The sequence below is a fragment of the Symphalangus syndactylus genome, chromosome 21, assembly GCF_028878055.3.
Source record: "Symphalangus syndactylus isolate Jambi chromosome 21, NHGRI_mSymSyn1-v2.1_pri, whole genome shotgun sequence".
Lineage (NCBI taxonomy): Eukaryota > Metazoa > Chordata > Mammalia > Primates > Hylobatidae > Symphalangus > Symphalangus syndactylus.
Genome location: NC_072443.2, coordinates 59003134 through 59028386, shown reverse-complemented (window position 1 = coordinate 59028386; position 25253 = coordinate 59003134). Strand labels below are relative to the sequence as shown.

General features: G+C 40.8%; 1 protein-coding gene across 33 annotated transcripts in view; it reads left to right on the top strand.

Annotated features, from left to right (window-relative positions):
* SETD5 (SET domain containing 5) overlaps nucleotides 1–24016 on the top strand; it is an 81137-nt gene extending 57121 nt beyond the window's left edge. For 24 of the 33 annotated variants that reach the window (XM_063630445.1, XM_063630438.1, XM_055259336.2 and 21 more), the window contains 7 exons: nucleotides 10295–10542; nucleotides 14372–14428; nucleotides 16313–16783; nucleotides 19114–19415; nucleotides 20330–20463; nucleotides 20935–21023; nucleotides 21353–24016. In XM_063630445.1, the coding sequence (XP_063486515.1) occupies nucleotides 10295–10542; nucleotides 14372–14428; nucleotides 16313–16783; nucleotides 19114–19415; nucleotides 20330–20463; nucleotides 20935–21023; nucleotides 21353–21961 (1910 nt within the window). In that variant the 3' untranslated portion in view covers nucleotides 21962–24016. The remainder of the gene's footprint in view (nucleotides 1–10294; nucleotides 10543–14371; nucleotides 14429–16312; nucleotides 16784–19113; nucleotides 19416–20329; nucleotides 20464–20934; nucleotides 21024–21352) is intronic. The other 9 variants (XM_055259345.2, XM_055259341.2, XM_063630448.1 and 6 more) reach the window with 1 other exon arrangement.
* Nucleotides 24017–25253: the final 1237 nt, after the last annotated feature.

The following is a 25253-nucleotide window of genomic DNA, read 5'->3' as shown; positions in this document are numbered from 1 at the left end:
GCAGTGGAGAATCACTTGAACCCGGGAGATGGAGGTTACAGTGAGCTGAGATTGTGCCACTGCACTCCAGCCTGGGCGACAAGAACGAAACTCCGTCTCAAAAAAAAAAAACAAATTTTTTTAAGACAGCTTTAAATCTAAAGTCCTTGTGCATTTTTAAACTAGATGTCAATGAAAAATCATCTGGTCCGTTGGTTTTGACAGTGACTTGCAAAGGATGTAATTGAAAGCACTTGTGATACCTTAATGTATTTTGTGACAATCTTTTTACCAGTTTCTCCTGCAAATATCAGCTTAATTGAAAAGTTCTTTGTGATTTTCATAACTTTGTCTCTAAATCAGTTTTTTAAATATTATACAATCAAAATACCAAAGTAAATTAGATGCTAAAGCAACCTTTCAGGTTGCAACAAACAGAATATTTCAAATTTTCATAAAAAAACCCACTTCATGTTCCTGTTTACCAACTTGCTGAATAAATGTAATGAACTTGAATTTAATTAGATAAATTTTTAGTAGCAGATATTGCAACTAAAATCAGAACTTTTATTAAAGTTCTTATTTCATTTGGATTTTACTTCTTTTTAGATTTTATTTTGGAAAACGTGAATTGCCTTTTTTTCTTTTTTTTTTTTTTTTTTTTTTTTTTTTTTGAGATGGAGAATCAAGTGATTCTCCCTGCTTCAGCCTCCCGAGTAACTGGGATTACAGGCGCCCGCCACCTCACCCGGCAAATTTTTATATTTTGAGTAGAGACAGGGTTTTGCCATGTTGGCCAGGCTAGTCTCGAACTCCTGACCTCAGGTGATATGCCCACCTCAGCTTCCCAAAGTGCTGGGATTACAGGCATGAGCCACCATGCCTGGCTGTAAATTGCCAGTTTTTAAATTATGGATTTAGTTTATTCTTCTGTCTCTAGATTAGATTATGCCTCATAAGGGCCCGGCGCGGTGGCTCATGCCTGTAATCTCAGCACTTTGGGAGGCCGAGACGGGCGGATCACGAGGTCAGGAGATCGAGACCATCCTGGCTAACACAGTGAAACCCCGTCTCTACTAAAAATACAAAAAAATTAGCCGGGCGTGGTGGTGGGTGCCTGTAGTCCCAGCTACTCGGGAGGCTGAGGCAGGAGAATGGCGTGTGAACCCAGGAGGTGGAGCTTGCAATGAGCCAAGATCACGCCACTGCGCTCCAGCCTGGGTGACAAAGTGAGACTCCGTCTCAAAAAAAAAAAAAAAAAAAGATTATACCTCATAAGTTACCACCTATATACCTCAGGATAATAAAATTCCATTTATCTGAAAGATAAATTATACTGTTTATTTGAAATATTTTCTTCTAGTATTCACCAAAAATTAGGGAGATTTAGTCAAATAAGAATAGTATAAAGAAATCTTGGTACCAGATTTCCATTTGTATTATTTCTTTTTTAACAGCTTTTAAGGTGTAGTAAGAATATAACTTAGCTGAAATAGACTATCATGTTTGTGTATCTATCTGGTGTGTGTGTTAATGCATGTTTATAGTTAAGGTTGGGAACAGGAGATTGTATAGCAGTTCACATCCTGACTAGCAAAGGATTATAGGAAAAGTGTCTTTGTTATCGCATACCCTGGTTGGAAGGAAATTAGGATTCCTAATCACCAGCCTTTTTTGTTGTTGTTGAGCTTCTGCCCTAGTCTCACAGTGAGAAACATTCACAGGACACACCTTGCTCTTAAAAAGCAACGTAGGAAAATATTTGATTTTTAAAATCAAGCAGCAGTCAAATGCGCAAGTTATATTGCTACAAAATAGCGTAAATTCTGAGGAATTACTTTTATTTGTTGGCTCTCTTGTTTTTTTCAAGAATACCAAAGAGACATTAAGAAAGGGGAAAGGATTTCTATAATAGAAAGAATCAAACAGACCTTTACTTGAAAACCAGCTGTCCCCTTTACTAACTATATGATGTTACTAAAAGTCTCTGAGGCTAAGCGTGGTGGCTCACACCTGTAATCCCAGCACTTTGGGAGGCCAAGGCAGGTGGATCATCTGAGGTCAGGAGTTCGAGACCAGCCTGGCCAACATGGTGAAACCCTGTCTCTACTAAAAATACAAAAATTAGCTGGGCCTGGTCATGCACCTGTAATCCCAGCTATTTGGGAGGCTGAGGCAGGAGAATTGCTTGAACCTGGAGGTGGAGGTTGCAGTGAGGCGAGATTGCGCCATTGCACTCCAGCCTAGGTGACGGAGGGAGATTCTGTCTTTAAAAAAAAAAAAAAAGTCTCTGAGCCTCATTTGTAAAATGGGAATAGCAATACCTGCTTTATAGGGCTAACATTAGAATGAATAATGTATATAAAGTTCTCAGTATAGTATCAGGCCTGTAAGAGTAATTATTATATGGTCATTATTCTACACAGAATACTCTTTCTTGTAGAGTATTTGTGGATTAATAAATACATTAAAGATTCTGGCCGGGCGCAATGGCTCACGCCTGTAATCCTAGCACTTTGGGAGGCTGAGGCGGGCAGATCATGAGATCAAAAGATTGAGACCATCCTGCCAACATGGTGAAACCCCGTCTCTACTAAAAATACAGAAAAAATTAGCTGGGCGTGGTGGCGTGCACCTGTAGTCCCAGCTACTCGGGAGGCTGAGGCAGGAGGATTGCTTGAACCTGGGAGGCGGAAGTTGCAGTGAACCAAGGTCGTGCCGCTGCACTCCAGCCTGACAATAGAGTGAGACTCTGTCTCAAAAAGAAAGAAAGAAAGGGAGGGAAGAAAGAAAAGAGAAAAGAAAAGAAGAAAGAAATACATTAAAGATTTTAAGTTCCTAAAAGCTGAAACTTTATAGAAATAAAAGTCATTATCAAAGTCGGGCAGGGGCATGATGTTCATTATTTGTAAATGATGTGGATCTATTCTTAAAAGAGCCTAAGTAATCAGTTGAAAAACTTAGAATTAATAATAAGAGTTTAGGCCAGGCGTGGTGGCTCACACCTGTAATCCCAGCACTTTGGGAGGCCAAGATGGGTGGATCACGAGGTCAGGAGTTCTAGACCATCCTTGCTAACACAGTGAAACCCCATTGCTACTAAAAATACAAAAAATTAGCCATGCGTGGTGATGGGCACTTGTAGTCCCGCTACTTGGGAGGCTGAGGCAGGAGAATAGCATGAACCCAGGAGGCAGAGGTTGCAGTGAGCTGAGATCGTGCCACTGCAATCCTGCCTGGGTGATAGAGTGAGACTCCATCTCAAAAAATATATATATATACTAATAATAATGATAGTAAGAGTTTATTAATATCACTGGATAGAAGAGTAAATATATAAAAAGTATAAATATATTTTTAAAAATCATTTATATACCAAGAAAGTAAATGAATACCAATTTTTTTGTTCCCAAACTTAACAAAACTAAGAAACTGCCTAGGAATAACCTTAGTTGGGTATATGGAGTAAACTGTTACTGAGAAGTATTTTTAAAGTCTGAGGAAATGGAAATTTCTTTTTCTTTTTTTTCATGAATCATACATGAGCCTTTGATAAATTTCATGTTCATTGTGGAAAGAATATATATATGTGTATATATATCTTTCTCTCTCTCTCTCTGTCTTTATATAATTCCCATGAAACTGCCTTGTTTTTGGAATTTGATTAAATGATTCTGAAGTCTACCTTTAAAAAAAAAGAAAAAAATTGAAAAAATAATAACGAAGTACTTTCTCTTGAGGTGTAAGACTAGCTTCTAGTATGAAGCTAATAGTTAAATTTAGTATAATATTGATGCAAGAATGGATGTATATATGGAACAAAATACTCAGAACAGGCCTAAATATAAATGTAAAAGTTGGTAAATTGTCGTGGAATTTTTACTTAGGAGATTGAAAAAGAATTAGATTCTAGCTGGACACGGTGGCATGTGCCTGTAACTCTCAACTACTTGGGAGGCTGAGGTAGGAGAATCACTCAAGCCCAGGAGTCAAGTTCAGCCTGGGCAACACAGCAAGACCTTGTCTTCAAAAGAACTAGGTCCTTTGCCAAAGAAAATTCTAGGCACATTCAAATATATATATTTTTTTAATTCAAACTTGGGCCTGGCATAGTGACTCTCACCTGCAATTTCCAGCTCTTTGGGATGCCAAGGCAGAAGGATCACTTGAGGCCAGGAATTTGAGACCAGCCTGGACAACAGAGAGAGACCCACATCTCTATACAAAAAATAAAAATTAGCCAGGCATGATGGTGTGTTGCCTGTAGCCTTAAGGTGGCTGAAGTAGGAGGATGGCTTGAGCCCAAGAATTTGAGGCTGCAGTGAGCTGTGATAATGCCTCTGTATTCCAGCCTGAATGACAGCAAGACATCTGTCTCTAAAAATAATAAAATAAATAATTCAAACTGTGTTAACCATGTTTTTGTGTCTATACTGCCTCTGTATTAATAGAGGATTAATACCTTGGGGAAAGGATTTGCAGTAAAACTGACAGGAGAGTAATATCCCTGCTAGCAATCTGATAAAATTTATCATGTGCATTAAAAATATTCATAATCCTTAACCTAGTAGTCGTTCATTTGTTCTGCTTGGTATCTTTCCTACAGAAATAGACAAAGAAACCAAAATTTATATATAAGGTTGGTGCAAAAGTAATTGCGGTTTTGGACCGTTAATTTTAAATCACTATAACTAGGCTCAGACACATCTTTATTAATCAAAATAGAAACCACTGCAATCAACACATTTTTGCCAATGAGAAATAAGTTTGTTTATTCCTGTAGCATAAAAATCCATTCTTCAGGATTTGACAAACTCTTGGAAAATATTTTCTGCATCCTGCTGGTTGTGGAAGCACCTTCCCTGTAAAAAGTTGTCAGATGCTTGAAGTGGTACTTGGTTGGCAAGAGGTCAGGTGAACATGGGTGAGACAAAACTCTGTAGTCAGAGTTGTTCAGCAGCTTCAAAAATTGAATGAATTGGTTATTAGAATAACTAATTCTTAGTTATTAACAATTGCAAAAACTATAGGTTAAAAATAATCTGAATTCCAACCCCAGGAGTGGTAGAATTTGTAATTTTATCTGCTTGTGCACATACTTGTAATGGAGTATCATATACTATTTATTGAAAATTTTATTTTTGATTCATTTTATCAAATTAAATCCCTCTACCCCCCAAAACAACATAGTACCACTTTTGAATTAGATTTGTGATCTTACCTAGCACCTTGAATTTGTAAGAATATTAAAAGAATAGCCAGGTTCGGTGGCTCACGCCTGTAATACCAGCACTTTGGGAGGCCGAGGCGGGCAGATCACGAGGTCAGGAGATCGAGATTATCCGGGCTAATATGTGACTAAGGTTCCTTCTAGGAGTGTAAGGATGAGTTAATATTTGAAAATTTAATATTTATTTGTTAGCAGGTCAAATGGGGGAGGAGAAGTCATAACACAGTGACTTATATCAATTTAAAGGTAAAATAACATACTTACAATCTTTTAACATCTAGCTGAAAACATTGCCAGTTGTCATGCATCATGAAAACTAGTTAAACATCAAAATAGGCTATCAAATTATCCTATTACCATTATTATTTAATATAGTGTGTAATTGTTAGCCAAAGTAATTATACCAATCCCCCCTCCCCCCCCAAAAAATCAACATAAGATATAAGTACTGGTAAAGAGGGTTAATGTGTTATCATGTACAAATACTATTTATCTACCTAGAGAATAAATTGAAAAACTGCTAGAGATTAATGGGGTAACTGGATAAAAAATAAGTATGTAAACTTTTTAAATGTTAATAACATTTAGATAACAAAAGGAGAGATACGTTTTATTCATAGTAGTAAAAAAAAGCTAAAGAACTCTGGAGAGTAAACTTAATTAGACATGTGGTATATATAGATGAAGAGGGACGTAAATCAATATGTGAATAACAAAGATTATGCCATGTTCCTGGGTAAGAATGCTTCTCAAATTACTCCTGAATTTCATGTAACACCAATCAAAATCCTAACCTTTTTTTTTCAATAGTATGAGCATGGTCATTGAATGACTTCTATAGTTCATTGCTAGAATAGCTAAAATATTTTGGAGAACTAGAATAGAATAACCGGAATTTCCCTAACAATTTTAATAAAAAGTATGCTGGTGTTGATTCGGTATTGGACAATAAGTGGAAAGAATAACATTCAGAAATAAACATTCAGAAGATAAGCCCAGTGTATGTAAGAATCTAATAAGATAAATATATTTCAAATTAATAGGGAAATTATAGTTATTCTGCAATTACAGAAGATTTTGGAAGAAGGTGCTGGCTATTTGTTATGGGGAAAGGACGGATTAATTGCTACCCCATACTTAAGTATGTTCTTTTTTCCTTTTTTGTAATGGCAGTTTATCAGTGTGAAATAAAATGTTCTTTTTTAATTAAAATCTAAATTAAAAATTAAGCATGGAGATAAAAGGAAAATAGGCTGGCATTTTTACAGTGTCAGGGTAGGTTAGCAAAGACATGATATCAGAAGCAGAAAATAAAGTGGTCCGTTTGACTAAATAGAAACAAAACATATAGCAGAGACTTGTAAATAAAATTGAAGGCAATCAGTAAACTGGGAAAATACATTTGTAATTTTTTGACAAGGGGTCAACATTCTTACTATTTAAAGAGCCCTTACAGATGAAGAAAAAGACCCCAACACCCCAGTAGAATGCAGGCTGAAGAACATGAGCTAGCAGTTCTCACAGGACTAAATATAAACTACACATATATAGATATTCTTTTGATTTAATAAGCCTACATGTAGCCATTTGCTCTAATAGCATAAAATGAAAAAAAAGTTGGTTAAATTTTGATAATACTAATGTCACGCAGTCATTAAACCTGAACTGTAGATTTCTATTCATTGTCATAAAAAAAATGTCGACCATGTATTTCCAAGTGAAAATAGTTTTTGAGTAGTTTAGGTAAGGCAAGAGTCAGTGAAGCAATGTCTGGATAAAAATTTACCAGGATATTAGCATGCGTTTATTTGTGGATATGATTTTCAGGTTGTGTATGTGTTTGTATAACCTTGGTAATTTTTTGAGTAAAGGTTAAAAATAATAATAGGCCGGGCGCGGTGGCTCACGCTTGTAATCCCAGCACTTTGGGAGGCCGAGGCGGGCGGATCACAAGGTCAGGAGATCGAGACCACGGTGAAACCCCGTCTCTACTAAAAATACAAAAAATTAGCCGGGTGTGGTGGCGGGCGCCTGTAGTCCCAGCTACTCGGAGAGGCTGAGGCAGGAGAATGGCGTGAACCTGGGAGGCGGAGCTTGCAGTGAGCCGAGATTGCGCCACTGCACTCCAGCCTGGGTGGCAGAGCGAGACTCTGTCTCAAAAAAAAAAAAAAAAAAATAATAATAATAATAATAATAATAATAATAATAAAAGTTGGATAGATTTGACCACATAAAATTTGGAAACTATATATGCAGGAAAAAGAGAAGAAGTAGGCAAATGACTTGGCCTTCTTTGGCCTGTAAACTTCTTAAGGACAGACATCAGGTCTCTTGTTGAATACAGTATCATAATAAGTACTCAGTAAATATATGTTGAGTGAATGCCATGTACATTGATTTGCACGTGGCAGATTTCACCTATATCTTATAACTTTTTTCTACAACTAACTTCATCACTTAACATAATTGACTTTGGTAGTTATAGTGTTGGACCTAGCAGTACAGAGATCTGAAAGATTCCATTGTTTAAGACCCTTGAAATATTAAATATATAAAAGTTATTCCGAATATAAGCCATGAATTACATGTTTGTTTCTGTTTTATACCTAGGCACTTTTTAAAAGGAGGGAAGAAAATTTAGTATCTGGAACGAAAGGAAGATGTGAATATACTTCCAATCTAGGAATATTTAAAATCCTGAGATATCAGAAAGGAAAAATATGCATCTTCAATAATTTTTTGCATTTATTCTTCCCTCTTCATCTAAACATCTCCTACCCTAGTTTAGTGCCTCATAACTCTTTGCTAACTACTGTATTAACTCCAGATGGTTTCCCAGTTACTAGTCTCATACTGACCATTGTTTCCAGATAATCTTCCTGGCCCAAAAATTTTCCTTGAAGGCCTGGAATAAATGTCACTCCCTCCATCCACCAAGCCTTGGGGATATACTTTAACCTATTGATTAAGAATATAGATAGATGGGGCCAGGCATGGTGGCTCACGCCTGTAATCCCAGCACTTTGGGAAGCCAAGGCGGGTGGATCATGAGATAAAGAGATCAAGACCATCCTGGCCAACATCCATCTCTACTAAAAATACAAAAAATTAGCCGGGTGTGGTAGCGGGCACCTGTAGTCCCAGCTACTCGGGAGGCTGAGGCAGGAGAATGGCGTGAACCTGGGAGACAGAGCTTGCAGTGAGCTGATATCGTGCCACTGCACTCCAGCCTGGGTGACAGAGCAAGACTCCGTCTCAAAAATAAAGAATATAGATAGATGGGGCCAGGCGCGGTGCCTCACGCCTGTAATCCCAACACTTTGGGAGGCTCAGGTGGGTGGATCACTTGAGGTCAGGAATTCAAGACCAGCCTGGCCAACATGGTGAAACCCCGTCTCTACTAAAAATACAAAAATTAAGAATGTAGATATATGGGAGCAAGAATACCTGTTTTGTCTCTCTCCACACATCAAGTTTCTCACCTTTAATATGGGGATGATAATAGTGCTTCATTTATAGAGTTGTTAAAATTAGATATTTCACAATAAAGCACATGGCATAGTCCGTGGTATATAATAATAATTTAGAAAATACAGCTTTTTTTTTTTTAACTAACGCATAGCAGTATGATCACCTTTCTTGATCATGCTAATACTAATATGTTCACTTTTTTTGTTGTGTTTTTTTGTTTTGTTTTGAGACAGTCTCCTCCCTCTGTCACCTAGGATAGAGTACAGTGGTGCAGTCTCAACACACTGCAACCTCTGCCTCCTGGGTTCAAGTGATTCTTGTGCCTCCACCTCCTGAGTAACTGGGACTACAGGCATCCACCACCGCTCCTGCTTAATCTTTTTTGTGTATTTAGTAGAGACAGAGTTTTGCCATATTGGCCAGGCTGGTCTCAAACTCCTGGCTTGAGTGATCTGCCTCCCTCAGCCTCCCAAAGTGCTGGGATTATAGGCGTGAGCCACCACACCTGGCCCTCTTTCTATTTCTTACAAATTTTAAGCCTCTTGAAAGTAGAATGTATGATGACCATTTTTCCCTTCATACCTAGTTCAGTAATCCATAGGTATTAAATATATATCCTTTTAACTGTAAATGAATAAAACTGTATTTTTATTCTGAGAATCAAGTGAGAAAGGTGCTTTGACCTGAATGGTCACTAAAATATTTAGTGTAGTAACTTGCTTTTTAAGTGGATCTAAGAAGTATAGAAAATAGGATTATTCTAGTCAAAAAAAAGAATGTGAACCTAATTTTTTGATGGTTGGGTGAAGTTTTTATAGAAATCATTTCATGCTTTTTAGGTAGAAAAGGGGCTAGACATGGATCAGGGAATCATGTAAGAATAGAAAGAGCTTCTGAAAAGGGACACAGATATATGAGATGGTGAAAGGAATTTGGATTTAGCATCCCAGTACTTGTAGTTGGTGATATAGCAGTTTAGTAGAGGGTAACTTTAACACAGTAACAAAGACTTTTCAGAAACTCAATGTAAAAGAAAGAACTTCAGCAGTGGCTCATGCCTGTAATCCCAACACTTGGGGAGTCCAAGGCGGGCAGATCACCTGAAGTCAGGAGTTCAAGACCAGCCTGGCAAACATGGTAAAACCCCATCTCTACCAAAAATACAAAAATTAGCCAGGTGTGGTGGTGCATACCTGTAATCCCAGCTACTCGGGAGGCTGAGGCAGGTGAATTGGTTGAACCCGGGAGACGAAGGTTGCAGTGAGCCAAGTAAATGCCATTGCACTCGAGCCTTGGCGACAGAGCAAGACTCCGTCTCATAAATAAATAAATGAATAAATGAAAGAATTTTATATTTTGCACTGGTAGAAATTAAATTAGTGATCAGTCACATTCGATTTACCTGGAGTTTGGGAGATAGAATGTTTTCAGAGTTATTTTAAGTATGGTAATTAAAGAGTTTCTTTGGGATTTTGGTTTGATTGGAGGAGATAACTTAATGGGATGAGACAGAAAACAGTTAAGAGCCATTGTAGATTACAGATTAATGCTTCACTGTAGAGCCTTAAATTAATCTGTGGTTTCAAACTCTCATCCAAGCTTTGTGTTTCACAGACTTGTTGAGCCCATTAAAGAAATGGAAGTCTCGCTATCTGATGGAGCAGAATGTCACCAAGTTACTTCGGCCTCTGTCTCCAGTCACACCACCCCCTCCCAATTCAGGCTCAAAGAGCCCCCAGCTGGCCACACCTGGCTCATCTCACCCAGGAGAAGAGGAGTGTCGAAATGGATACACCCTCATGTTTTCACCAGTTACATCTCTTACTACTGCTAGTCGCTGCAACACTCCTCTGCAGTTTGAGGTGATTTGGGTTTGGTTGCTGGGAGTGCTGGATATGAAAGTCATCATTTGTACCTTCTCATTTCAAATATAATACCATTCCAAATGTTTCTTTACTATCTTCCTTCCCCATCTAAGTAAGAGAATGGGAAACCTCAGGGTCATTGTGGCCTGTTACCTGGTAGCCTCTCATCTTGGCAGCCCCTATGCTTCCCAAAATAGGCATACTGCTACCACAGATCCCATTCGTGTATCTTTTGCACGCAGTCCATCAGTCTCCATAAGTTTAGGTGGTAAGCATGCTAGATCTCCATCGTTATCTTTACTGTATACTTTGGTCAAAATAGGCCTCTAGCTGCCTGTAGTATCTGTTAGTAACACCAGCCTGAGAGCACAGATGATACTGATTGATTTTGTCTTCGTTTCTAGGCCTTTAAATAAGTGAAGTGTCTTTTCCAGGTTGTTTGGTATTTTCATTGTGGCCTTAGTGAGCAGAGATTTAGAAAACATTGGGGTATGGCTTATGGCGAATGCAGGTTTTTTCCACTCCAGGTTACTTTCCCTCTTTGTTATAATGTCTTAGGAATCAGAAGTAGACAAGAGGCTAGCAACATGTATTCACGAGACAAATTTATTACCTTCACTGTTGGATTAAGTTAGAAATGTCTGCGTCAGCTGTTTCAAAAAGTAATTTTGAATCACTTTAGTGTTCAGGTTTGGGTGACAGCAGGTTTCAATAGAATCCATGTATACTTTTTTAAAACACTTCATCTATTGCATGTTACTTTGATTTGTAATTAAAATGGACACTGTCTCTTTTTTCCTTCTCAGAAAAATTTGTTCTGACCACTAAACACACTCTGCTGCTCTGCCCCCTTGTTTGCACTTCTCCAGATGTGTTTTTTGAGAAAGGTGAACGTTTTAACCAATCTTGTTTCCTATTCAGCTTTTCCAAGTATGAGGATTCAGAATACTTAGCTTTTATGAGTAACTGAGAGGTAGCTAGCAACATTGAAAGCACTATGAAAGAACTATATTCTTTCTTACCCTAGACCTCTACTTTTGGAGCAGACCTCTTTCTGGGTGAGGAAAAAAACCTCCTGGTTACATATAAGTTATCTAGGGAAATTACTCTTTACCAGATTCGTTATGGAATTCTTTCAGCCAGATAATAAAGCAGCTGATTCAGGCCTTTCTAACTTGACTTTGTCTACTTGCAACTGACTTTGCAGTTCACACCTAGAGCTTTATAGTAAGGTATCATGAGAGGAATTCTCCCTGGAGGGCATAAGATTATAGGAATAGAGTTTCATACTTTATCAATACAGGTTTCATTATAAATGTGGAATTATGAAAATTAGAAGGAGGCCGGGCGCAGTGGCTCACGTCTATAATCCCAGCACTTCTGGGAGGCCGAGGCGGGTGGATCATGAGGTCAGGAAATCGAGACCATCCTGGCTAACACGGTGAAACCCCGTCTCTACTAAAAATACAAAAAATTAGCCGGGCGTGGTAGCGGGCGCCTGTAGTCCCAGCTACTCGGGAGGCTGAGGCAGGAGAATGGCGTGAACCCGGGAGGCGGAGCTTGCAGTGAGCCGAGATCGCGCCATTGCACTCCAGCCTGGGCAACAGAGCAAGACTCCGTCTCAAAAAAAAAAAAAAAAAAAGAAAATTAGAAGGTAAGTCACTTTGCAAAACAAGCGGGTTCAGCACTCAGTGCATTCCTTATCCCTTGTAGTATTTGGGATAACTTTTAAACACTGCAAATATAAAGTGGTTTTGGGTTTTTTTTTGTTTTGTTTTGTTTTTTACTTGGTGATCACTTTAATAATACAGTCCGTGCATAATGTTGGAATACCAGGAGGGAAGGAAAATATTAAATAGTAAAGGGTCCAAGGCATGGTTTCACTTGCAATTTAAGGAAATTTTACCTTTCTCATCAATAATAGAACAGATTTCACCACCCTGACCCACTCTAATCACCATTTTAATGGCCATACTCTTTGCTGTGTTCTAGTACAGAGAGGTGGGGAGGTTTTTTTGTAGCAAAGGCTGTGACACATTGTGAAATATCAAAAAGGTGTCACACATAAAGACCAGCTTAGGCTGGGCATGGTGGCTCACACCTGTAATTACAGTGCTTCGGAAGGCTGAGGCAGGAGGATTGCTTGAGGCCAGGAGTTTGGTGAGACCACATTTCTCCAAAAATAAAATACAAAACTTAGCCAGGTGCAGTGGCATACACCTGTAGTCCCAGCTACTTGGGAGGCTGAAGCAGGAAGATCACTTAAGACCAGGAGTTTAAGGCTGCAGTGAGCCATTATTGTGCCACTGCATGCCAGCCTGGGCAACAGTGAGATCCCGTCTCTAAAAATAATTAAAAGACCAGCTTAGGCCAGGTACAGTGGCACACACCTGTAATCCCGGCTACTCGGGAGGCCAAGGCACAGGAATTGCTTGAGCCTGGGAGGTTGCAGTGAGCCAAGATTGTGCCACTGCATTCCAGCCTGGGCAACAGAGGGAGACTGTCTCTCAAAAAAAAAAAAAAAAAAAACCACCTTACCAGATTAGTTTGGGGAAGGATATTTTTGAAAAGGAAAAAAGCATTCAGGAAAATGGTAAGAAGTCTTTAAGTGCTAAGGGGAAGAAGGTAAGAAGATAAACAGTGGAAGAGAATGAGGTCTTCAGGAGGGGAAAGCATCTAGAAAGAAGAGTGGAAGCAACATTGGGAGGGCAAGCTTAGTTAGCCTCTCCTTTCTACCAGAATAACCCTCCCCTCCTATTCTTGCCCTGAGAGCCATACTCCACCCGCCATTTCACACATATGTGCACATAGATGTACACCACCCACTCTCCATGCCAAGTAAAATTAACAGCCAAAACCCTGCTTTGCTGAAGCAGCCTCATTTCCCCTACCTCAGCATATGCCTGCCACCTAGGCCACAGTTATTCAGAGTCTACATTAGGCACCCTCTCCTTAACTCAGCCCTAGCACCCCTGAGTCGTTGTCACACTACCACCATCACTCTCTTCACGTGTTCCCATTTACATCTTTTCATTAAGCACTCACTGTTCAGTCTCTGTTATGGGAGTGCTGCCTCACCTGAAAGTCCCAAGGTGAAGTCCTACCTCTGTAGGATGCAGGGACTTAAGTGTATACATACGTGCTTTGTCTGCTCTGTTGCCAAAAGTACAATGGATTTTACAAAATAACATTAATGGGGTGGCTCAGGTCTAATTGTATTATGCCAAGAACCAACTCTAGCCTGTGAGCTAGGGATTCCATCAATCACATTTCCTATAACTGTCATTCAAGAAGAACTGGCCATCTCCCTAACCATGTCAGCCCCCAGCACACTAATGTCTCCCCCTGGATAGCACTGGGAGGGCCTGAGGCATATAAGAGAATAAAGAAATGTGACAAGCAGAAGAGGCATTGGGTGAAGGAACAAGGTCCATCTAAGGAGGAATAAGGGGTAGGGTGCCCCTCAATAACAAATACTATAGGTTGCTAAACTCTCATCTAAAATACAAAGATGTATAACACTAAAATTTCACCAGTCTAACTCTTTCCTTATATGTGCTTGAGATGTTTACTTACAGCATGAAACATTATAACCAATTTATCCTTAAATGCTTTCAAAGATACCAGGAAGCATTTTAACAAGTTATTCTGTCCATTGAGATGAGTTCTGCAGTTAAATATTTCCCCTATGCATTCTTATTCAACTTCCCCGCCCCTGAAAAAAGTTGTGGCTAACATCTATGCTTGCTTTTATTTTTTGTTTGTTTTGTTTTGCTTCTTGACTTCGAGTAGATGAATAATAACAAGATGCTTTTCCCTCCTCTAGAACATATCCTCCCCTGAGAGTTCCCCTGCGCATAGGCCCGAGTCCCTGTCACCCGAGGTAGTTATCACACCATCTCAATCACACTTGGAGGCTGAGAGTGAGTGTTCATGAATGTGTTCCTGAGTGTGTGGGGAGGGCTGGGGATCTGAGTCAGTGGGGTGATGGGCTGGAGGGCGGCCACTCAGTCACAGTAAGTTGAATGAGTCTTCTTGTGTGACTGACTACACAGGACTGTCAATGTAGATGGAGGAAAATGAAGGTAGGGGTGTGTGTGTTTCTGTGTGTGTGTTGTGTGTGTGTTTGGTGGGGTTGGTTTTTGTTGTTTGGGGGAGGGGGTGGCTGGAGTTTTATTAAAGAATAGAATCTAGAAGTCAAGATGCTGATATGTGGTAGGAGCCTTGTTAAAGAAAGGCTAATAAATAAGGAAAGTTGAGTCAAAAGTTGATAAGAGCTGTTTTTTGAGTTGGGTGGTGACTTATGCCTTGTTTTAGGGTTAATCTAACAGCTCTGTAAAACCAGATGTTTTGGCCTTTGGTTGATAGATTGAGCAGCAGCTTCAGGAAGGGAAAGTCATTCTGTCTTTCAGCTTTCCTACATTTTCTCTGCAGCTCCTTACTGGGTACACAAGGAAACCAAGTGAGTCCCTGGCTTTCTGTCACAGGCCACCATTCTGCAATGGTTAGGATATGGTTGCTATACAAGTGTTATCTCTTAGGATATCAGTAGAGTGGTTTTCTCACAAACCCTACTGCTGTGGATATGTCAAACTCAGATTTTAGTGCTAGAGTTTCTATTATAAGCTTTCACATGTAGTAACATTAACTCTGAATCTATTAATACATGGGACCTTTTTTCTCTAGAAGAGAAAGTTAGAGTCTCTTAGAAGTATTCAACTGAACTTTAACCCCACCCCCTTCCAATAAAAAATTAGGGCATAATTCAGTGACAGTCTACTAAGTTCTGAATCAGTGGTAGTTCATAGGTTAATGTGAAACTGAAAAAGGTTGTATTCCACTAGTATATTAGAGATTTTCTTGGTGTTTTGACTCTAGCTTGTTAGGAAAGTAAAGCTCTCTCTCCTCAGTTGTTAAAGATTCTAAGATAACATAATTTGAAGACTGATATGGTATGGTATCTGGTTTTCTGGTACCATTCTTTGTCGGTTAGCTGTAGTTGACCTGGTGTTGGAAGTTTGGAGGTTATGATAACCAAATAGTAGGTGGGGTTTATTTTTGGTACATTTCAGCATTTCAGAATCTGCAGTGATGAGCATTAGTGGTCTTGTGGTATGTTGACGTACATTAGAGGATAAAGAAAGAAGAATTGAGTGGCCAGAAAGTTGTATGAGAAACACAGCTTCTTTAACAGTGAAAGTGAGTGAAGAACTGGTTGGTTAATGTCTTTAATACCATCCTCCTTTACTGAACCAGTAACTTAAATACTTGCCTTTCCGTCTACCTTCTCCTTCCTCCACCTTTTTCCCTTCCCCCCACCTTCCATCAATATTAATTTAGAAATTGATAACCCCGGAAGCCAGTTATCTTAAGACACCAGTCTCACCTTTGTTTTGTGCATGGGGCTAAGGTAAATTCCTAATTATATCACTTGTCCCTTAGTGTAGTACAAGGTGACTCAGCAACCTGATGAAAGACTAAGCAGGCAAAATAGTCACATTTAGCCAATTACCTAATTCTAACTTTCCCAGTATTTCCCATCCAGAAAGACTTGAAAGCAATTTTGGAAAGGCCGGGACTCTTTAGTACTCTGGCCTATGTACACTGTTGCTACGTGGGACTTTTACAGAATATAATGGCTTTATCTACTCTACTTCCATCCCTCTTATCTTTCCCTGTTCACCTGTGTCCCTCTCCCCTCCTTTCTGCCCTTTGACTTTTTCCTTTCTCCCCTACCCCATGTCTCCATGGATTTTTATTCTTTCAGCTTTGTCACCGAAAAGACCTGGATTTGGCAAAAGTAGGATACCTTGACTCCAACGCTAACAGCTGTGCTGATAGACCTTCCCTACTCAACTCAGGTCATTCTGACCTGGCTCCTCATCCCTCCATCGGACCCACTTCTGAGACTGGTTTCCCAAGCAGAAGTGGAGATGGACATCAGACCCTCGTGAGAAACTCAGACCAGGCATTTCGGACAGAGTTCAACTTGATGTATGCCTACTCCCCTTTGAACGCTATGCCTCGAGCAGATGGACTGTATCGAGGATCTCCTCTAGTGGGGGATAGGAAGCCTTTACATTTGGATGGGGGATATTGTTCCCCTGCAGAAGGATTTTCCAGCAGATATGAACATGGCTTAATGAAAGACCTCTCTCGTGGATCCTTGTCACCTGGTGGTGAAAGGGCCTGTGAAGGAGTCCCATCTGCCCCCCAGAACCCACCACAGAGGAAAAAAGTAAGTGTTTCATGTTATATCGGCGAACTTTTCAAGAATGTTAACCAAGTAATTTAGTAGATATTCATGAGTTTCTGTTATGTGTTCTGCACTACTCTCAGACAAGTGAGACATAGTCTCTGCCAAATCCAGTGAAAGACAGGCTGTTTTAGTACAACTTGGTGAGTATTGTAAATATTCAGCAAATGTAAATGCCTGTATTTGCCATACACTTGCTAGGCAATTGAGAGGTTAGAACAGTGAAAAAGAAATTTTACCTATTATTTAGTGTGTCCCAAGTTCGAGGCACTGTGTTAAGCTCTTTAAATGTGTTTTATCCTCACAGTAAGCCTATAAGATAGGCAGTTTTCCATTTTGCACATGAGCAAACTAAGGCAAATTAAGTAACTTTCCCGTGGTCACACAGCTAGTAGATGGAAGGACCAGGATACTGCCCAGTTTGAGAGAGAAGGCTGGAGTGAGAGGTGGCGGGTTACTGATTTAGCTGAATCTCAAACAATAAGTAGGAGTCAGCAAACCAACAAATTAGGGTGAGGTATATTACAGTAGAGGGAGTAGAACAGGTAATTAGGTGGCACTCCGTTGGGCGGGCAGCAGGCATGCAGTATGGTGCAAACAGTTGGATGTTGTTGTATCAGGTGGAAGGCCGGGGGAGCCAGGAGGAAAGTGCAAAGAGTGCTGGGCTGAGCCAGGCCATAGAGAGCTTGCTAATGGGTTGGGACTCCACTTCTAAGTAATGCCTGTTCTAGAAGTCACAAAGCCAAAAATGTGCTTTTGTATAAGTGGTTCTCAACTAGGGGTGTTTGGGAATGTGTAGGAGTGTTTTGAATTGTCCCAGTGACTTGCATTTATTGAGCAGGGCCAGGGATGCTGAATGTCCTGTGTAGGGGACAGTCCCATGTAATGGCCAAACATCTGTAGTATCCTCATTGAAATAAAACCTAGTGGTTTTTTATATTTTCATTATAATGATATTCATTACCAGAATTTATGAACTTCTTTCCAAAATTATTTCTAGAAAATGCATATGCAAAACTGTCTATATTTTTGTTACATTTGGACAGAAAAATGAGAACCCTAAGGGGATAGAAGGAGGAAACATTGGCAGATAATTTGGATTAAGATAATAATTGATTTTGAAGATTGTTGCATGAACAGCATTGACTACCAGAAACAAACATGAAAACAATCTTTGGATTTCTGGTTTTATAATATTTACTATGTGCAAAAGTCATAGAAATCATGATATGTTATTTCAGAAACACTTCTGAAATTTATTGGGCACATTTAAGCATAAATTTAAGCATATGCCAAATTCTGTGCTGGATGTTAAAGATAAAAAGCCAAATAAACTTGGCCTTTGCCCTCCTAGAACTTATAGTTTAGTCAGGGAACAATCAAGACATGGTAATAGGTTCTACGGCCTGTGTAAGCAGTGTGCCAGAACAACAAAGAGAAGGTGTACTAGGCAGGGCACGGATTATGGTGGGCAGGGTGGGATGGGGGGTCTGCTGTCAGGAAAGAACGAGCAAGTATTAGGGAGATGAAGGGGAAGTTAGGGAGAAGTTACCAAGTTGTTTTCTAGAGCTAGCTTGCTAAAATTATAAACTGGAAATAATAATTTTCTCTTTTTACATTAATTACATCTATGTGTAAGACAGAAACAGTAATAAATTCCTATTTATATCTTGAAGAATTGAGCATATTTAAGTACCCTGGAGCATTGGCTTTTTCTTTCGTTTTGTTTTGTTTTTTTCCTTCTCTCTCTCCCTCTCTCTCTCCACCTCCCTCTCCTCACCTCACTCTCCTCACCTCCCTCTCCTCCATCTCCTTCTCCTCTCCCTGCTTCTCTCTCTTTCTCTCAAACAGCTAACTCTAGGGGTTCCCAAGGAGTGCAGAACAGCCATCAGTCACCTGGGAGGCTTTTTAAACTATACAAGCTTCCAATTCTCCCTTCTCTAGGTACTCCCATTGTTGCAAATAACTATGATAGCATGCTTCTGTTACTGTGTAATGGTAACCTCACAAGTTTTTCTGAAGGCAGAAAAAAAGATGGTGGTCTAATTGGCAAACATTCTTTAGAAACTTGCCTCCTAGTTTATTCTCTTCCTCTTACCAATTTCCAGCTGTCTTAAATATGTAGCTGTGCTCAGATCTCTTTCATACCCCCCAAAAAAAGTTGTCAGGGTTGGTGTCTGCTTTGTTTGCGTGGCTTGGCTAGTGGTTTACTAAGGTACCATCTTTCCTTCTTTCCCTGTTGCTAGTGATCCACTAATGATATCTAGCTAGAGTACTGTTGTTTGTTTGTTTGTTTGTTTTTTCCTTTCTAGGTATCCCTGCTGGAGTACCGAAAACGGAAACAAGAAGCTAAGGAAAATTCTGCTGGTGGGGGAGGTGACTCTGCACAGAGCAAAAGCAAGTCTGCAGGAGCTGGGCAAGGCAGCAGTAACTCGGTTTCTGACACTGGTGCCCATGGTGTGCAGGGATCCTCAGCCCGAACTCCATCTTCCCCTCACAAAAAATTCTCCCCATCTCATTCCTCTATGTCCCATTTGGAGGCGGTAAGCCCATCAGATTCCAGAGGCACTTCTTCATCTCACTGCAGACCTCAAGAGAATATCAGCAGTAGGTGGTAAGTTTATATTTGATGTTTTATAGTTAAATTGGGGGTGGGGGGAGTATATATCTAAGATCATTCCCAGTTTTACCTCAAATCTATGGGAACACTTGATGGGAACATCTGAGACAGCCAGCCAACAGTACCATCTGTCCTGTTCAGCTGATTTAATAATGTCAGCTGCAACCCCCCAGCTTTGCAGAATTAAGAATTACCAACATGCCTCTGGAGCAGCACTTTGGATGACATGTAGTTATGGATGCAGATGAGCTCTTTTATTTGGTGGGCACTAACACTGCCTCTCCTATTTCTCATTTCACATGAAAGGTGAGTCAAGAATCCAGCCAAGTTCCACATGAATTAACAACAGATGTCTCTCTTCCACACAGCTAGCATATACAGAGCAAAAAGACATTCTGAAAGGACTTGTCTGGTTTAGGGGAGACCACAAATTTAAAAATTAATAATACTGGTGGCAAATACTGAGGATCAAATATGTGAAATAGAGAATGAAGCACAGGAGTTCAAGGATCTTGAACTGAAAAAAATAAGTCTGGGAAAGAACAGTCCTGGCTCAAATGTTTAATGTTCATTAATCTATGAAACCTTTATTAAACCACTACTATGTATCAGGCACATGATTTCCTAAAGGAGAAATTTTAACATTTTAAATGGGGGTTAAGGGAAGTTGACATCTGTAATCCACTTTTTCCTTGATTTCTTTTTCTTTAAAAGTGGTTGTTGTTGATGTTGTTTCTCTTTTGTGCCTGACATAGTTGGAGGCAGAGGAAATACCTTGTTTTAAATTGGTTCTGAAGAAAGTAATGTTTAAGAGGATGTTTTAAGAAAATACACTGTGCACTTGGTTAGGGCTTCATTTGTTTTGGTTAAGTCCTGTGGCTTGAACTTGCACTGTGTTGCCTTTACAGGATGGTTCCCACATCAGTAGAACGACTCCGAGAAGGAGGGAGCATCCCCAAGGTCCTCCGAAGCAGTGTAAGGGTGGCCCAAAAGGGAGAGCCCTCTCCCACGTGGGAGACCAACATCACAGAGAAAGACTCAGGTGAGCCCATGGGCTTCTACTGCCACCACATTCAGGGACACATGAGCCAAGTCCTGTACAGTTCATGCCAAGTGCTGAGTTGAGGTGAGTCAGTTTCTGATGCAGTTGGGCTCTGCCATATGTTAGGTTCCAGCCCACTTATGCTCATTTGGTGTAAGATCTAGCATTGCTTGCTGTCTGTCTGCTCTTTTTTCCCCAAGGAATACCTTTCTGTAACTCATCTCTCCAAAGTCCTGGAAATCTACCTCAATGAAGGATGAAGAGAAAGAAGACGGGAATCAGATCAGGCATTTAGAACATAGCCCATAATTAACCACTCATTTTGCCCTTCTGGCATGCTGCACTCACCCAGTTTGTCACAAAGAGAGCAGCATGGGTTGGTGATGGCACTGGTGATTTAAATGAACAATGGCTCTTTCTTACTTATTCTAAGAAGCCAAGTTGATTTGTTTTTTATGTGTTACCTTCCAGACCCTGCAGATGGAGAAGGCCCAGAGACATTGAGCTCAGCACTCTCTAAAGGAGCAACAGTTTACAGCCCTTCCAGATACAGCTACCAGGTGAGATGAGAAATTGCTGATCTCTAGACATAGGAGTGTGTTCTGGGTCCCAAATTGTCCTGGTCATCCTTTGCCATTGAGATGCTGTCTTTGCATATAGTTTCAGCAGCCTTGGAAATAAGTCATCATCTGCTTGTCCTCAGGTAATAAATTATGCCAGAAAATGAATAAGGTGATCAAAGACAGACATTTTACTGCCTTTGGTTTCCTAAAAAGAATACATGGTTAAAAGATGAAGAAAAAAAAAAAACCTAGGGTATTACAAACGTTCACCAGCCATTTAAGGGACTTGTTCACCTCCTTATTCTTTTCCTCCCAACTTTGTCTAGCTCCTGCAGTGTGATAGTCCTCGGACAGAATCACAAAGCCTCCTTCAGCAGAGTTCCTCCCCCTTCAGAGGACATCCTACACAATCTCCAGGATACAGTTATCGAACTACTGCACTGAGACCTGGAAACCCCCCCTCTCACGGTTCTTCAGAATCATCCCTCTCTTCCACGTCCTATTCCAGCCCCGCCCACCCTGTGTCCACAGACTCCTTGGCCCCATTTACGGGGACACCAGGGTATTTTAGCAGCCAGCCACATTCTGGAAACAGCACTGGCAGCAATCTTCCAAGGAGGAGCTGCCCTTCTAGTGCTGCTAGCCCTACCCTGCAGGGACCCTCAGACTCGCCAACCTCAGATTCGGTTTCTCAGTCCAGCACAGGAACTCTGAGTTCCACCTCCTTTCCTCAGAACTCTAGGTCGTCATTGCCATCAGACTTACGGACTATCAGTCTGCCCAGTGCTGGGCAGTCAGCTGTCTACCAGGCCTCCAGGGTATCTGCAGTTTCCAATTCACAGCACTACCCACACCGTGGGAGTGGGGGTGTGCACCAGTACCGACTCCAGCCACTACAAGGGTCAGGAGTCAAGACTCAGACAGGACTTTCCTAGGGCTTCTGGATTTGGGCAAACAGAACTGAATGAGCCCATAGCTGCTTCCTTCCAGCTGCCTCTGGAACCTAGGCCGAGCATATTGCTGGGGAAGGGGGGGTACAAGGTGCCAGAGGATTGGGTCTGGTGGACAAGAAACAAGACTTGTGGTCACATTTGGCCTCTGGCCTTGGAGAAAGATGTAAATCTTGTCTGAAGCAGAGACTATAAAGAAGTTTCTCCCTGCTGTCAAGGGTACATTGTTGACAAGCAAATGGTGTTTCGGTTAGTAACGGTTCTAAGTGCAATGAGTTGTGTTGAAGCCTCTGTCTCCCATCCTTGCCTGTAGCCTGTAGTCACTTGTGCAGTGAGGACATCTTTTTAAATTTAAAAAAAAAAAAAAAAAAGTTTTCAAAGGAAAAAATGTTAAAAGAGCCAATCTCAAAGCCCCAAGCCATCTGAGTACTGTTAGGGTTTTATGCACTTAAGAAAAAAGGTAGGTATGTAAATGTTCATCCTAAGACAAGCATTCCAAAAGCAGGTATCTGGCCAATGTGTGTCCACCAAGAATACTGTTTATCTTTGTCTTAAGATCACCAAGAAATAGGCAAGGATAGTAAAGCTTGGAACCTGCACCAACTGGAGGGTGCCTGGCTCTTTGAAGAAAAGCTTATGGTCAGCTCTTGATTATTCGGGAGCAGATTATTTGAGTAGATTGTCTGAGCCTCCAACTGTTACCATCCTACTCCCCCTTCCCAAGCTATTTCACAGCTCAGTAACCCATGAAGTAAGTAGACAAGAAAAAGAGGAATGAGACATGATATAGGCCGATTGCATTGCTACTTACCAGCTTTTGGCAATAAATTTCATTAGGAAGGATACCGAGTGGTTTGGGAATGCTTCGAATTTTATTTTTTCTACTCCCAATTAATCAGGAGTTGATGATCCCATGAGCAGGACCGCCTCCATGATTGGGGAGCATGCACTCGTGACTGCAGGGTAAGAGTGGGAAGATAGGTTTGTGGAGTGGCACCGACAGGACTGTGATTGTGTGTGGGCCTGCCCCACATTTCTTTGGGGGATGCTTATGTGAGAGTGGGCCCAGTGAAAGAGTTACCAAGCCACCCACACCCCTAACACTGTTCTGGATGAGAGACGAGAGCAGACCGGCTTCTCCCCATCAGTGCATTGTGCCTGTTGTACACCCCTGGAGGAGCCCTGGAGCCAGCCCAGGTGGGGTACACAATCTTTTTAAATTCCATATGGTTGCCAGCTTATTTCTTTCACTTGTTTACTGTAATATCTGGTGTGTTTTTATTTATCTAATTTTGTATTCAGTTATAACCATGGTAGGGGTAGTGAATATATGACAGGTGTAATCCCTGGTGCTGCAGTGGACCTTCTTTTCTTTTGGACAAGATAATACTGTGAGTTTCCCTCCTTCCTTCCCTTTAATTTGTTTTCCTTTTTCCCCCAGCCTCTTGCATCCCCTTCTTTTCTACCCTGTCCTACAACTATCATATGCACAGTCTTCTCTCTTTGTGTGTGACTGTTACAAAATTTCACTTTTCAAAATCGAAATCAGGTGTTTGCTCAAATGAGGGGAGATTTTTTTTTTTTTTTTTTTTTTTAAATGCTGAGACCTCAGCAGAGTACTTTTCTTTTTGTTGTTTCCCCCACAAACCCATCAGTCTGGGAGAGCATTGGGAGTGGAAATCATGTTGCCTGGGATGCTGGTTTCTTTGTATATTATATAAAACGTATGTAAATGTCTCTCCATTTGGGCTGGGGTTTGCATTCTCCCCTTGGCTATTTAACCGAGGGGAGAGGCCAGCGGGCAGGCGGCCCTCACCCTGCCTGGCACGTGCAGAGACCCCAGCCACTCTGTGTGGGCAGGGTGCTGTCAAGACCAGACCTCTTGGGGGGGTAGGGGCGGGGGGGTGGGGGGAACTCTTGGAAGGGAAGAAGTATCACTTCTTTCTCAAGTGGAGTGTTTACACCTTGCTGTAACATTTGAACTTTCACAAGAGATGTAATAATTTTGATAATAAAATTCTTAACCATAATAATCATAAAGTTGAGAACTTCTTTGTCCAATTTTGTGGCCCTGCCTTGCCTGGTTTTCCTAATGCCATTTTTATCTGAGGAGAATGTGCCCTTGGTGGAGTTGCTTTGCCCATCATAATGGGGCCAGGAATACTGTCTGATCTTCCTTCACTTTTTATGATTGCAGTCAGGACAGTGTGAAGGCAAACCTGCAGCAAGGCAAGTGAACATTAAAAACTGCCTTGAACTTGAGTGGTGTTCCTGACCTTGGCCTCATTCATTCAGCAACTATTTATTGGTCTTTTTCATTCAAAAACAATGCTGGACATTGTTTTTGGTGCTGGGCTTATGGTGATTAGAATGCTGATTGTGGGTGGGGAAAGTAAGGTCTCTTCTTTCATGGAGTTTACATTCTAGTGGAGGAAAGACCTAAACTAGTATATAATTTTAAATAGTCATTGCCATGTTAATTGTTTCATAGCAGATATGTGACTAAGACAGTTGAAGGAGCCACTCTAGATTGGTTGGTCAAGAAAAGTCTCTGAGGAGTTGACATTTAAACTGAGACTTCATTGACAAGGAGGCAGTCCTGGGACGATGTGAGTGAAATTCATTCTTGAACATTGCAGACTCTGTGGTAGAAAAAGCTTGGTTAAGATGTAATAAATGGATGGGGCTGGGAAAGAGGATAGAAGATCCTGTAAGAGGGAGATAGGGGACAGATGATGTAGAGCAGGAGTCGGCAAACTCTTTCTATAAAGGGCCAGATAGTAAATATTTAGACTTTGCAAGCCATGTATGGTCTCTGTCATAACTATTCAGCCCTTTGGCTGGGTGCGAATCATGCCTGTAATTCCAGCACTTTGGGAGGCCCAAGAGGGCAGATCACTTGAGGTCAGAAGTTCGAGACCAGCCTGGCCAACATAGCAAAACCCTGTCTCTACTAAAAATACAAAAATTAACCAGGAGCAGTGGTGCGCGCCTGTAATCCCAGCTACTCAGGAGGCTGAGGCAGGAGAATCTTGAACCTGGGAGGAGGAGGTTATAGTGAACCGAGGTCACTCCACTGCACTCCAGCCTGGGCGATGGAGCGAGACTCTGTCTCAAAAAAAAAAAAAAAAAAAGAACTATCCAGCTCTTCCATTGCAGTGCAAAAGCAGGCATAGACAGTGTGTGGCTATGTTCCAATAATACTTTATTTACAGGAAACAAGTGGCAAGTTGGATTTGGTTTGCAGGCTGTAGTTTGCTGGTCTCTAATGTAGAAC